General features: G+C 36.8%; 1 protein-coding gene across 2 annotated transcripts; it reads left to right on the forward strand.

Annotated features, from left to right (window-relative positions):
* The first annotated feature begins 8,232 nt into the window (after positions 1–8,232).
* On the forward strand, positions 8,233–12,270 carry LOC140755074 (uncharacterized). Of its 2 annotated transcripts, XM_073090266.1 has the most exons (5): positions 8,233–8,407; positions 8,557–8,796; positions 9,508–9,632; positions 9,962–10,990; positions 11,594–12,270. In XM_073090266.1, exons 2-5 carry the CDS (start codon positions 8,790–8,792, stop codon positions 11,708–11,710), a joined length of 1,278 nt encoding a protein of 425 aa, XP_072946367.1. In that variant the 5' UTR covers positions 8,233–8,407; positions 8,557–8,789; the 3' UTR covers positions 11,711–12,270. The 2 variants fall into 2 exon arrangements, with proteins under 2 accessions (XP_072946367.1, XP_072946368.1); XM_073090267.1 differs by lacking the exon at positions 8,557–8,796 and having other exon boundaries at positions 8,389–8,407.
* The last annotated feature ends 1,223 nt before the right edge of the window (positions 12,271–13,493 follow it).

Below are 13,493 nucleotides of genomic sequence, written 5' to 3' on the forward strand. Positions count from 1 at the left end.
CTACCACCATCAATATCTCCCTTAGCATTCCCTAATCAAAACACAGCAGAGCTTAACACTGCTGTTAAAAGCCGAAATAGGTAAACCTAAAGTAGAATTCACAACCAAATTTCTGATAAATCTCCAAACCCAGTTATGAGAAAGAAAAATCCACCCCAGCAGTTGCAGTCACTTAAATTTTCATATAAATTTTCATTGGCAATTAATTTATACAGTCCCGTGCCAACACAATAGTCGGAGCAATTATTCTGATCCAATTTGGAACGGTTACATGTCTTTTTGGAAATTCAACTTCAGTTGTGAAAATTTAATAATTTTTAAATCTTTTTTCAACCTCTATTTGAGAGATAAATTTCAAAAATTTCGAGGCGATTCTTTAGGTAACAGTGCAATACATCTGTGATTGTGAAACTTTTCCTCACGACGAAGAGTATTTTTTTGATGTGAAACATCTATAGACGCACGTAAAACCGATTTCTGGCGTGGCGACGCATGCCGTGGTCACGCTATACGCCATACCACGCTATACGATGGTATATATATACAGTCTATATGCAGTACGGTGTCGCTATGCGCAAAAATCGTAATATTTTATTTTATCATTATGACATATTTAGTTCCTATCACAATATGTTCTTTTCTGCATATTACTTTTACAAAATAATGTCGATGTTTCACATCTGCCAGGCGTCCCGTGACGGCTCACATTGTTTTTTTTTCATAGGGTATGTATTTCTCATTCTTTGGCACTCTACAGGCCAAACGTCATGGTAGATTTTAACATATCGATACCTTAATTCGCAAATCAGCCCCCTCCGCATTTTTTCAATAGTTGATAATAAATGGCGTTGAACGAAATAAACTAAATAAAAAAAAAAAACATTTTGAAAAAAAGTGGAGTTGGCTGATTTGGGAATTAAGGTATCGATATGAGATTCTAACATTGGACTCGTCTAAATTGCGAGAATGATATAGTCTACATTAATTTCTTTACTTAAAAACTCGGTGAGGTATTTTCTAATTACTAGCGTTAAAATTGAACCCCAGTGCTTATACAAACAGGCTAATTAACTAGCCATTTGCTATAAATAATTACTAGTATTATAATCATACCTAGTGATTAGTAATAGGCTAATCAATTAGCCATTTGCTACACAGGAGACGGCTACGTAACAATATAGTACTGTGATGAAGAGCTGAAGATTTTCAGGATCATCATCTTACCACGTCGGGATTACCTCTGCTGTAAATTCATTCAATCTTGCACGTTCAAATAAAGGAATGAACTATAAAGGATTCTTAATCAGGTACAACATCAAAAAGTAGGTACGAGTATATATCTAGTATTACAAGTGTATTACAATTAGTTAGTATCTGTGTCTTACTGCAAGCAAACCGCAGACAAAGCAACTAACCGTAGCTATTACAAACTAAAGAGTCATTTAATATCATAACTGCATATGAAACTCGCAGTTTTGGCAAAAGGATAAGAAAATCAAGCTATTTGCATAGAAATGACCTGAACTCCACCGAGTATAAGATTTTAAGTGAGTATAAAAATTTAAATGTTAATCCGTAGCGGGAGTGGATATGGAATTACAGGAAAACATTGTACATATGAAAATATTTTTCATAACATTAATTATATTTTTTTTACAACTTTCATCTCTATTTATTGTAAACTTAATACATAAAATTGTTGGAAGGTGGAAGAACCCTTTGTGATTTGACTCCGTCGGCACCACCACCACATCTATTTCTACCTGATAACAGCAGTGTTAAGCGCTGATGTATTCTCGTTTGAACGGTGTGCTAAGGGAAACATATTTTTCCGAGGCGTTCCAGCTTAGTCCTCAAGAGCTAGCGCGGCATCTGTAGCCGACTTCAGATAGGAATGTTTAATCTTATCTGGAGTTGATTACAGATCTCCATGGGCGGCAGTAGGCATTTACCATCAGGTGTAATGCATGCTCGTCTGCTACTAAAACATTTATATTTTTTTAAAAGATGTGTGATATGGAGTTTCTTCCGTCGCTTCTTCTCCATAACGAAACGCCCAGTGAAGATGTAATACCATTCAAAAAGTGCTCTGCAAACAAACCTATTTCGAATTTAAAAAAATAATTTGATTTACTCCTATTGTAAAAAAAAATTGTTCCAAAAAAATATCATAGGTTATCAATTCGACGCCGTTTTAAAAGCTATGCATAGAAAAAATTTTTATACGCCTACAGCCTAAGCGGCTTGACGATTAAAACGTATGAGGTGTCGTTGGATTAGTCTAAAATGTGGGAGGGACATAGACTACATTTTTAGGCAGTCACATTTTCCGTTTCTTCGCATTTCAAATCAAATCCATGCTAAATAACTTTTCACTCTATATTATTAAGCGCGGGTGAAAACAATTAAATTTTACTATGCATTTGGGTAGTATTTCAAACGTGGCTTATGCATTTGTGTTTAAAGCCGTTAATTTAGCTTATCAAACCGAATCTCAATATCCGCTATAAAACCAATATTTCACAATTAGGCTTTGCAATTTAGCCAACTCATTTGAATACTACATGTTACTTAGAGGATTTTGAAGGTGGTAAAACCCTTTGTAGTTCGACTACGGCGGCACCACCGCCACAACTATTTCTGCCTAAGGGTAAAGGTAAGGGAAGCATACTTTTCCGAGGCGTTCCAGCAGTCCTCAGGGGTAGCGGCGCATCTGTGTCCGACCTCAGGTAAGAATATCTAATCCTATCTGGGTTAATTACAGATGTCGATTGACGGTAGCCACTTACCATCAAGTGGACTGCATGCTCGTCTGCTACTCCTACACTACAAAAAAGGTGACAAAACTATGTATGGGTTGACGGCGGCAGCACTATTGCTACACCCTTTATCGTTTGACTCCGGTAGCACCATCGCCACACCTCCGTTTTACAAAAGCAGGATTGAATGCTGCAGTGTTCTGGTTTGAGCAACAAATGACCATGCAGTCCATCTGATGGTAAATGGTAACTGATACCCGTAGACATCTGTGACAAACTCCATATAGGACAGGGATTCCTGAAACCGATCACAGATACGTTGCAACTCCTATAGATTAAGATTGGCTCATATGTAGGTCAGCTGGCATCCACTGAAACAGAAAAACTGCTTCATGCGAAGAATGGGTGTAGCGGTGAGATATCCACAGTTAAACTATACGGCTTCTACTAGCTTTCAAAAGTTTTATTAGAGTAGTATGAATGAAAATACCTATATTCATAAAATAAACTCAGCAGTCAGCCGCTTGCCTAAACTAGAATGGAACCCAAAACAATGTGCATATCAAGTGTATATAATACAACAACATGGGCTGCAGTCCAACATACCATATTAAAACTGTTAACACATACATTCCCGGAGACGAAATACATTTCCCAAAACCCTTAAAAAAGGTGCTGAGCGAAATCACGACGTAATCAAATTAAATGATTCCCCGCCTTAGGAGTCCTAAAATATTCACGCCGCCATACGAGGCACGCAGCCAATTTAACCTGAATAATTTAAACAGCCCAAATTCGAAGTTCACTCAAAGTCGAAATGGTCATTTACAATTTAGTAGCATTATAGCCTCCGATGGGGTTTAAACTGGGACCGAGGCGAGTGATGAATGAATTATATATGGATTCGTTCGAATGAGATTGTCGTCGGCAGGTGAAAATGGGGCAGGAATTTGTTGGCGCATGTAAAGAATGTCCAAATTATACCAGAGTTTGAACCTTAAATCTGAAATGCACAGTTGTTTTCGCGTTGAACGGATAAACCACAGGCGAAATTAGACTCCTAAAATTGTCAGCTAATTTCATCGATCAAGAGGAATGGATTTGGTGAATTTAGGGACTTCCTTGTGGACGGTTTCATGCTGAAATTTTACTATGAGACACAGAAACACGCTTAGATGCAGCTCTTAAAGTAACTTTTTTCATGAGAAATGTATTTATAAAAAATTACAGCAGGCAACTTGTTGTCTACTTGATGTTATGTGGTTATCGCCGTCCATGGACAACTGACAACAGACCAATTCATTATAGAGCAGATTCTACCTGAAGCAGATCACAGATGCGTCAAGCGTTGTCTCTCTTAAATACTACGGCCACATTACACATAGGTAGGTACTTTCCTGGTCTGTCCCTGTAGTTCCGGGACTAGAATAGGGCTAAGGCATCCCCTGCCTGTCGTAGGAGGTGACTAAAAGGGGGCTTCCGGGGTTGCGGACGGCAAGAGTGGGAGCTCCAACCGTCCAGCAAGCGACCCCGGGAAGGACGGCGGTATGTGTGGTCGCATACCGTCGTAAACACTACATGGTGTGGGAGGAGCGAAAACTGCTCCCCCAGGGTAGAGCCCGTTGGGCATCGCGCTTGGAGGGCTCCGGTTGTGTTCCGTTGGAGATCCCAGAGTTCTCCAACAACCGTTGAGGACGGCCACCGGGGGGGTTTTAGTGCGGTAAAAATCCCACATAACCCGGCGTTGCTCCCACGTCGTCGGGTACCTTTTCAAGGTTTCCCCCTCGAGAAAAAAAAAAAAAAGGTTAACTTAGCCGAAGGTAGACGCAAGTAAGTATTCTTGTGTAAAATACTGTTGTATCTGAAATATATGGAAAAAGAAGAAGTCCTGGGTTTTTTGTGGCTCGACAGAGCCGTAAATGATATTGAAGGTAATTCTTCAATAAATAATTCCACGTCGCTTCGTCTCGTTACGTTTCATTTCATTTCTTCGTTGAAATGGAAGGAATTAGGTGCGTGTGAAATTGATCGAGCAGTTTTGGAGATTAGTGTTTACGACCACGGCGACACGTGATCTATATAAGCAAATAAATCAAAGTTTTTTTATATATAATACTAGCTGTGCCCCGCGGTTCCACCCGCGTTAAAAAGAAACAGGGGCATAGCTAGTTCTAAAATATAATTAGCCTAAGTTACTCCTTATTACATCAGCTACCTGCCAATAAAAGTCCCGTCAAAATTAGTTCAGCCATTTCAGAGATAAGACAGAACAAACAGACAGACAGACAAAAAATTTACAAAATGTTATTTTGGTATATGTACCCTATGTACCCTATGTATGTATGTATTCATATGCTTGTAGTAAAAAGCGGTTATTTCAATATTAAAAACAGACACTCCAATTTTATTTATATGTATAGATAGGAGTATGGGCTACTGCCGCCCATGGACATAATGTAATCAACCCCAGATAAGATTCCTACCTGAGGTCACCCACAGTTGCTCCGCTACCGCTGAGGACTAAGCTGGATCGCCTCGGAAAAGTATGTCTCCCTTACCACACCCTTCAAACCATAACGCAGCAGCGCTTAACACTCCTGTTATTAGGCAGAAACAAGTGTGACGTTGGTACCGCCGGAGTTGAACCACAAAGGGTTCTACCACCTTTAATAAGCGTCTATTTGTAATGTCAAAAAAATTATTTTTACTAAATGCGTAATATGAAAGTACTTAAAGCAAAACATGTCTGTCTGTTCGTTCTAGCTAATTTCGAAAACGACTGGACTAATTGTGACGGGACATTCACTGGAAGTTACATGCTTTTATAATAAATAAAATTGGTTATTTTTACTTAAGAAAAATAATTGCCGATCCGCGCAAATTTAAAACCCATGAAATGAGAGTTAAACGCAGTAGTAAGCGCGGTACACAGCGCTATAAATATAAATCTAAATGACGCATAGGTTTAGGAACGATGCAATCGAATATTGGATGTAGTGCCGTGCTGGGTGTCTAATTCTCGTCTCAGCCGGAATCCGATAAGATGCTTACCGCAATTCGACGACAGCGAATGCACTCGCTTCAACATTTCCGAAACCTTATTAAATCTACATTCAAAATAGATTCTAGGTGAAGATGAACGGAAATCCGATGTCTAAGTTATTAGACGAGAACGGAATAAGTAAGTAGTAAAGGGTTTTTTTTTATCTAGGCGCACGGCTAGCGCGAGGCAATTTGCGGCTTAAATTATAATTTTATTATCAGTATTACTTATACGTAGCCTTCCTATAAGTTTTCTTATACAAAATACAAAGTTATAGATATATTTGTCGCCCCAAAATCAGTGCCGCCCTGGTCAGGCCGCCCCTTGTACATAATAACACTACTAACGTAAAATGTGAAAAATCTAACAAATCGCCATCAGCTATACCCAGTAAATCTATAATAATAAACAGAGACCCATAATAGAGAAATTCGGAAGCTGATTTCCTTGTTAGGCCTGAAACCCTGGATCACGCTGTTTGCAGCGTTCACTTCTACACTAAAAAAATCAAAAACACTCTTTACACGCTTTCCAATATGTTTATATAAAGAAATTCGGAATTTTTAAATTGACATCGCGGTACAGCACCTATTCCTGAGGTGGCTTGAGATTTAAGATAGAGCACGAAGCTATGAAATATCGGAAGTACTCCTGCAAATCTGAAATAGCTCAGTTCCTATTTCCTCGCTTCTAGATTTGTAACCTTATTTCAGTACCTACGTTGAAATGTAATCTGAAGATTGATTTGATTTGGTTTTGATAGAACACGGAGACCTCAGGTATTAATATTACTTGTAGATATATCAGCAGCACTAAATAATCAGTTTTTTTTACAATATGGAGTATCAGGCGAGCATGCAGTCCACCTGATGGTAAGTGGCTACTGCCGCCCATGGATATCTGTAATCGACCACAAATAGGATTAGATATTCATACCTGAGGGCGGCCACAGATGCGCCGCTAACCCTGAGGACTAAGCTGGAACGCCCCGGAAAAGTATGTCTCCCTTACCACACCCTTCAAACCAGAACACAGCAGCGTTTAACACTCCTGTTATACTCAAGACCGTTTACTGTTTAAATAAAGAAAAATACATAAAATAAAGAAAAAATTCGTATAAACATGCGTTTCAAACGGCAAACCTTGAATAATACACAGAAAATCTGAATAGAAAAGGCCCGAAAAGCTTTGTTTTAGCACGATGTCAGATTCGAGCCTTCGGGCAAAATTATGTCCGCTTTTTAAAACCACATCTTTTTCACGTGAACATTTAGCTCCATTTTAATCTTTGAGAGCTTGTGATAAAGTACATATTGAAGAGAATTCGGCGCAAAAGCCGTTGTATTTTGTGAACCCTGAGTACAAAAGACTGATTGTACATCGAAAGCCCGCGAGGACTTACTAGCCAGTATTTTGTACTCAAAACAGCATATTTATGGCACCATTTTTTTCTACATTTTTTTCTACTATATATATAATATTTTAAAATTATACACGAATTAAACATATTACAATTTAAATAATATATTAAATCAAATATCAGTTGGCTTTGACATTTAAAAAACATGTGAGCAAAATTGCATGCTTAAAAGTGCAACTCTGGCCTATTATTATTAATACAGTAAAATTATATTAGAATCAATAGTTCAAAACTTTTCGAGATGCTGCAAACATCACTTAATCTGCTTAAATAAATAACATAGAACCACAAATTTAAAAATAAACTTCGTTTTCTAATCTCATACGCTTATTTGCACGACAAAAACATTTTCATTCCGTTCCTATATTTATGTAAGTAGATACTATAAGTCCTGCCCTTATTGGAAGACTTACGAAACGACTAGAAAGCAATATCAGCACTGAATTGCTCTTGACCTATAAGCGGCATTTGCTTGGAAATATTCCGATAGTATTAGAAGTAACAAATACCACGCCCGAGGGAACATTTTGCATTATATATTATATAAGTATGTGCTGTAATACGGCCCTGTGCTTTCTCTTGCTTAAAAAATTATAAAAAATAACTCAGGTAATGCAAGATTTTGTGGTTTTACTGCGGTGGTAATACACTATTTTGATTAATTGCAGTGTAAAATTATTATTTTGGTTTGTAGATGCGTTGCCGCATCTAAGAATTAACATGGTCGCGTCATATTGTATAATATAATAAACATTTATTAATAATTACAAGTATTCATTCGTGGTTAGCTCAAATTAAGAAGTTATTTTGCTTAAATACGCATTTAAGTCCCTAAATTGTTTGAAATGGCTGTAAACTTTAAATATCTTTACCTTATTTCTATTAATGTCATATTTGACAGCATCGTGTTGTAACTATTGACGTGTATATTATCCGACCACTTTGAAAAGGCTAACAATAATCAATTTTTCGTATGAAATTCAGTCCAAGTATTGTATCGACAAAGACTTTTGAATTTGGTCATTATAACGAGATAAACACAAACACTTGTTTTGAATTCAATTTAAAACTAGTTTTATATGAAAAATATGTGATAATAAGTTCAAAAGAACTTAAAATCCTCTTAAACTGCACTTGCCTATTTCGCAAGTATTAGTTCATATAAGAAAGATATTAATTTACTGGGTAAGTTTATTACATATACATAACTGATTGAAAATATTAAGTTTCCTAAATTCATCAACCCACGGTTTACGTTTTTATTATGATATTAATGTAGCTTAAAGTTAAATAATTACTACCAGCCATGAACAAATGTAACTAATTGCTTATAGGAGAAGTCCCACATCAGAATACCTTGAAAAAATTAATTTACCTTACCACATCTTCGGGACCAAAAACTATTAAAGACTACTATATAATTATAAGATGCTTAAAAAGCAAATTTGCATTCAGTCTACTTAGTATTCACCTACTATCAGGTGGCTACTGCGGATCATGGGTATCCATAATCAATCCAGATAGCTTTGAAATTTTGCCTGGAATCAGTAAAGATTCCTTACTACCAATGAGAAGTAAGTAATACCTAATATAAGTGTCCTTTACCACACCCTTCGCATAGTCCTTGCTAATAAAAGGCAGAAATAGGTGTGATGGTGGTACCATAAAATCACATTGATTAATATTATGTAAACATTTATATACAGTAGCACAAACACATTTACTCAACTCTTATCTTTAATTATCTTTGCAAGTGTAATAGGTCTGTTTGTGTAGTACTTAACAATTCTAATATTGATATTGTGCATTGATAACATTCATTATAATTAGCTGAATATACCAGTTATAAAGACTAGACTGTGTCTAATTAGTGGTGAAATATTTATAAAGGTAAATGAATAATACATAAAATTCATACAATTAATTATTTAAAATTGTTTTTTTTTTATTTATCATATAAAATTACATAACATTTTAAAGCTTCTAATGTTGACCCCTTTTTTAATTTTCTATCAAAATTAAATAAGTGAATTTATAGAATGTGATAGCAATTATGCTGCAGTGTACCTGATGGTAAGTCAGCCTGTTGAAGCTCATAACAGATGTGTTGCTACTCCTGAGGACTGAGCTTGTCCTCATTATGTGTGTCAGCAGGCATTCATAGCCACAAAAATGCAAGGATTTGATTCTACAACCTTTCACAAACACTACTTCATAGGCTTCAATAATAATAAAGATTATTATAAACATCAAAATTAAAAATTAATAATCCGTTCCAATTTCAGGCTCCATCATGTCCAATGAAGACTACAGTACCTTATCAGGAGTATCACCATTATTAACAGATGCAAAAGTCAGTGAATCATTGACTGCTTGGTTTGGAGAAAAGGTTACATTCACACATTGGGATGTAAGTATTTTGTTAAATTAAAGTAGATTCCTATAATCAAAATCTTCCTGATGGTAAGTTCACTGCCTCTCTAGGATAACGTTCAACTGAAAATGAGATTGGTTTGTGATCAACCCTGTCCTGCTGATCAATATCATCTCCCATCTGACATCTGTAACCAAGTATAAACCTTAGCAAATTCATTGCATGAGGCCCTAAGAAGTTTTCGCTCATGAATACATAATTTAGTGATTGTTTGGTCCTGGTGAACTTTTTTCTACACTATTAATAACATTTCTTCACTATTAATAACGGTTTATAACTTCATATTGTTATCGATTTTATTACAGTATGTCAGCGATACAGGCAAGGGCGACGCCTACCTCAGCGAAGTGATACGCATAAGAATCCACGGTAAAACTGACGAAGGCATTCCAAAACATGTTCAAGTTATTCTAAAGTCCATCCCCAAGAATACATCAAGAAGACTGACGTTTCGAAGTCACGACTTCTTCAAGAACGAGATTGATTTCTACCAACAATGCTTACCGGCGTTACTAAAGTTTCAAGCGAAAAAAAACGTAAAAGACCCCTTCGATAAATACGCGAAAATTCTATTAGCGTACTACGATGGAGTCTCTGACGTCATAGCACTGGAAGACGCCTCGTTAGAACAATTCGGTAGCGCGGTAAGACAGGAAGGCATCGACTATGACCACTGTAAGTTGACCTTCAAAGTCTTAGCGCAATACCATGCGATGTCATTCGCGATGAGAGATCAAGAACCACTGGAGTTTGATAGGATCAGCAAAGCGATCAAGGAAATGTATTACGATGAAAGCGTTTGGGATTGGTACCAGAAATTCTGGGCGAGGATTTGCGGGATAGCAATAGACGCGGTCGAGAAAGAATATCCCAACTCGATATACGTGGAGAAGATCAAAGAATTCGCTGTACCCGACCGCTATAAGAACATGTGTGCAGCAACTAAAGATAAAACGCACGGTGTGATATCCCACGGCGATTGCTGGACTAACAATTTCCTTTATAAATATGAAAATAATCGGCCGATTGACGCTAAGCTAATCGATTTTCAACTAACTAGATGTGCTAGTCCTGTTCTAGATATCTCCTTTGTAATATACGCGTGTACTACTAAAGAAATGAGAGATAAGAATTATGAGCACCTCTTGAGGTATTACTATGAAGTATTGTCTACTAATATTAACGAAATGGGCAGTGACGCGAATAAAGTGTATTCTTGGGATATGTTTATGGGTGAAATAAGGAAGTACTCGTTTTTCGGTCTCGCGTTCAGTTTTGAATCTACGCCGTTCATTATTTTGGCGCCAGAGGACGCTGTTAGCATGGAGATGGAGGTATGTGTATTATTTTACAATTCGCCATATTTTGTTAGAAATGAAAAACATTTTTTATAACATTGGTAACAGACGAGCATGCAGCCCACCTGATTTTAAGTTGTCACTGCCACCTATGAACATCTGTAAGCATTATTTTTTTTATAATATAGGAGTAGCAGATGACCATGCAGTCCACCTGATGGTAAGTGGCTACTGCCGCCCATGGACATCTGTCATCATTCCCAAATAGGATTAGATATTCTTACCTGAGGTCGGCCACAGATGCGCCGCTACCCCTGAGGCCTAAGCTGGAAAGCCTGGCAAAAGTATGTCTCCCTCACCACACCCTTCAAACCAGAACACAGCAGCGCTAACACTGCTGTTATTAGGCAGAAGTAGGTGTGGCGGTGGGGTCGCCGGAGTCGAACCACATAGGGCTCTACCAACTTCACCAATTCTATATAGAACAGTTTTCTACCTAAAACCGATCACAGATGTTTGCAACTCCTGAAGACTAAGATAGTCATCATATATAACTCAGCCCCACACCTTTCCATCGAAACACAGAACAGCTTCACATTTGAAATATAAACCAAATATTCAATAGTCTTTTTTTTTCAGGGAGATGAAAAAAGAAACATTGATGACTTCTGGCAGATAAAACCGTTTAAAACAAAGGAGGGAAGGCTGAGGGAAGCAAATAACATTGTACATTGTGTTGATAATGGGTATATATAACAGTATTTAATAGAACCAGTGTTATAGTATATAAATATAGTTTAAAAACTAAAAACCACGCTAAAATCGCACAAGGAAAATCGTTAATCCTGACGATCCTGATAATGTGACAAAATTATTAAAATCGTGTATTGTCATTGGTTCTTCATAAGTGTACAAAATTTAAAAACAATCGGAACGTTCAAAGTGGGTAGAAATCGAGTTCAAAGATTCCGTTACATACATACATACAGGTCAAACTAATAAAAGCGTGACAAAAATAGAAAATAAATTATGGTACAAACACTAAAATAACACTTTTTATAAAAGTTAAGTTTTACTTTTACAAATTAACTTATAATAGCACATAAGAGGTGTTGCTGTTAAGATAATTACAAGTATTTGATACTCAGAGCCCGATCTAGGGGCGGCAATTCAAGCCATTGCCCAGAGCGGCAAAAATGAAGACGATTTGTCAAAATATTTTTATTTTAAATTTAAAGTGGGATTTTTTTACTGGGCGAACACATCATCCCGTACAAACAGACTATTAAGCAATTCATCTCATAACATTGTATACTATGAGTGTTAACTTTAAAAAAAATTGCGCACATACGGAGTTTCTTTCGCCACTTCCTCTCCATAACGAACCACTTTCCAAAATATAAGTTAAAAGTTGCTCATTTATTTCACTTGTCGTTAACGAAAAGTGTTATAAATACAAATTTTGCCATTAACATACCACTATTAAAATGTAGATAAGTCATACACGTTCGAAAAGTGGGTTGAAATACGGGTTAATTGTCCCACGCGACATACGTTTATCTCTTTTTTGCGCATTCATTTAGACGTGCTATCCCACTTGCACATCTTACACTTTCATAGTGTGCATTTCTCGCGATGAGTGCCACCAAAAACCGCCGATTGTTTTGTTAGTAACCTATCTGAGTTTACTAGTGGTGCATCAATTGCTTTTGTTGTAAAAGACTTAAGGAGTTTTCGTTGACTTTTTTAAGCAATTGTTTTTATTTGTTTGTCTTCCTTTTGCCGTAGGGCAGCATAATCGGTACGGACCTACTCACTACTTTTGAGGTGCCTTATAAAGGGCGGCAAAATAACTAAATCAGACCCTGATAATCATTAGGATAAGGTAGTTTAAAACAGGGACTTTTAAATGTTTATATGTTGCCAGATATTAATATTATTATTATACGTATTATCAACTACCTTTATAATTTATATCATATTTATTATATTTAAAGCAATTTAGTATTATAACTACATGACATGTGATATTGTATTTAAAAAATAAGTTTTAAATAAAACAATGTTTATGAATCAAGGTGTTTTATTCTATTATACGATCTTTGTATTTACATCACTTGTGTCTATGTTACTCCCGCAATTAAGACAATTCTTCAAAAAAATTGGATCCATCAAGCCGTTTGAGTTGTAGGGCGTTCCAAACAATGAAAGATATATAGTGCACGAGCTTTTGCCCGCGGCTTCGCTCGCGATACGAAGTAATATTTTCATCCATTATTTTATCCCCTTGGACCCCCAATTGAATTGATCACAATCCTTTCTTAGCGGATGCCTACGTCATAACATCTACCTGCATGCCAAATTTCAGTCCGATCCGTCCAGTGGTTTGGGCTGTGCGTTGATAGATCACTATGTCAGTCAGTCACCTTTGAGTTATATATGCAACCGCTAACAAAGGATTTTGATCAATTCTACCCCCAAGGGGATAAAATAGGGAATGAAAATATTACTTCGTAACGCGAGCGAAGCCGCGGGCAAA

Source organism: Epargyreus clarus, unplaced genomic scaffold (genome assembly GCF_041222505.1).
Source record: "Epargyreus clarus isolate Ecla_fem2 unplaced genomic scaffold, WU_Ecla_fem_2.2 ptg000032l, whole genome shotgun sequence".
In the NCBI taxonomy this organism is placed as follows: domain Eukaryota; kingdom Metazoa; phylum Arthropoda; class Insecta; order Lepidoptera; family Hesperiidae; genus Epargyreus; species Epargyreus clarus.

Bases quoted from the DNA above. Each gene is read 5' to 3' on its own strand.
- LOC140755074 (XM_073090266.1), top strand. The intron at 9,633-9,961 runs GTAAGTATTTTG...ATTTTATTACAG, and splicing joins TTACATTCACACATTGGGAT to TATGTCAGCGATACAGGCAA. The intron at 10,991-11,593 runs GTATGTGTATTA...TTTTTTTTTCAG, and splicing joins CTGTTAGCATGGAGATGGAG to GGAGATGAAAAAAGAAACAT.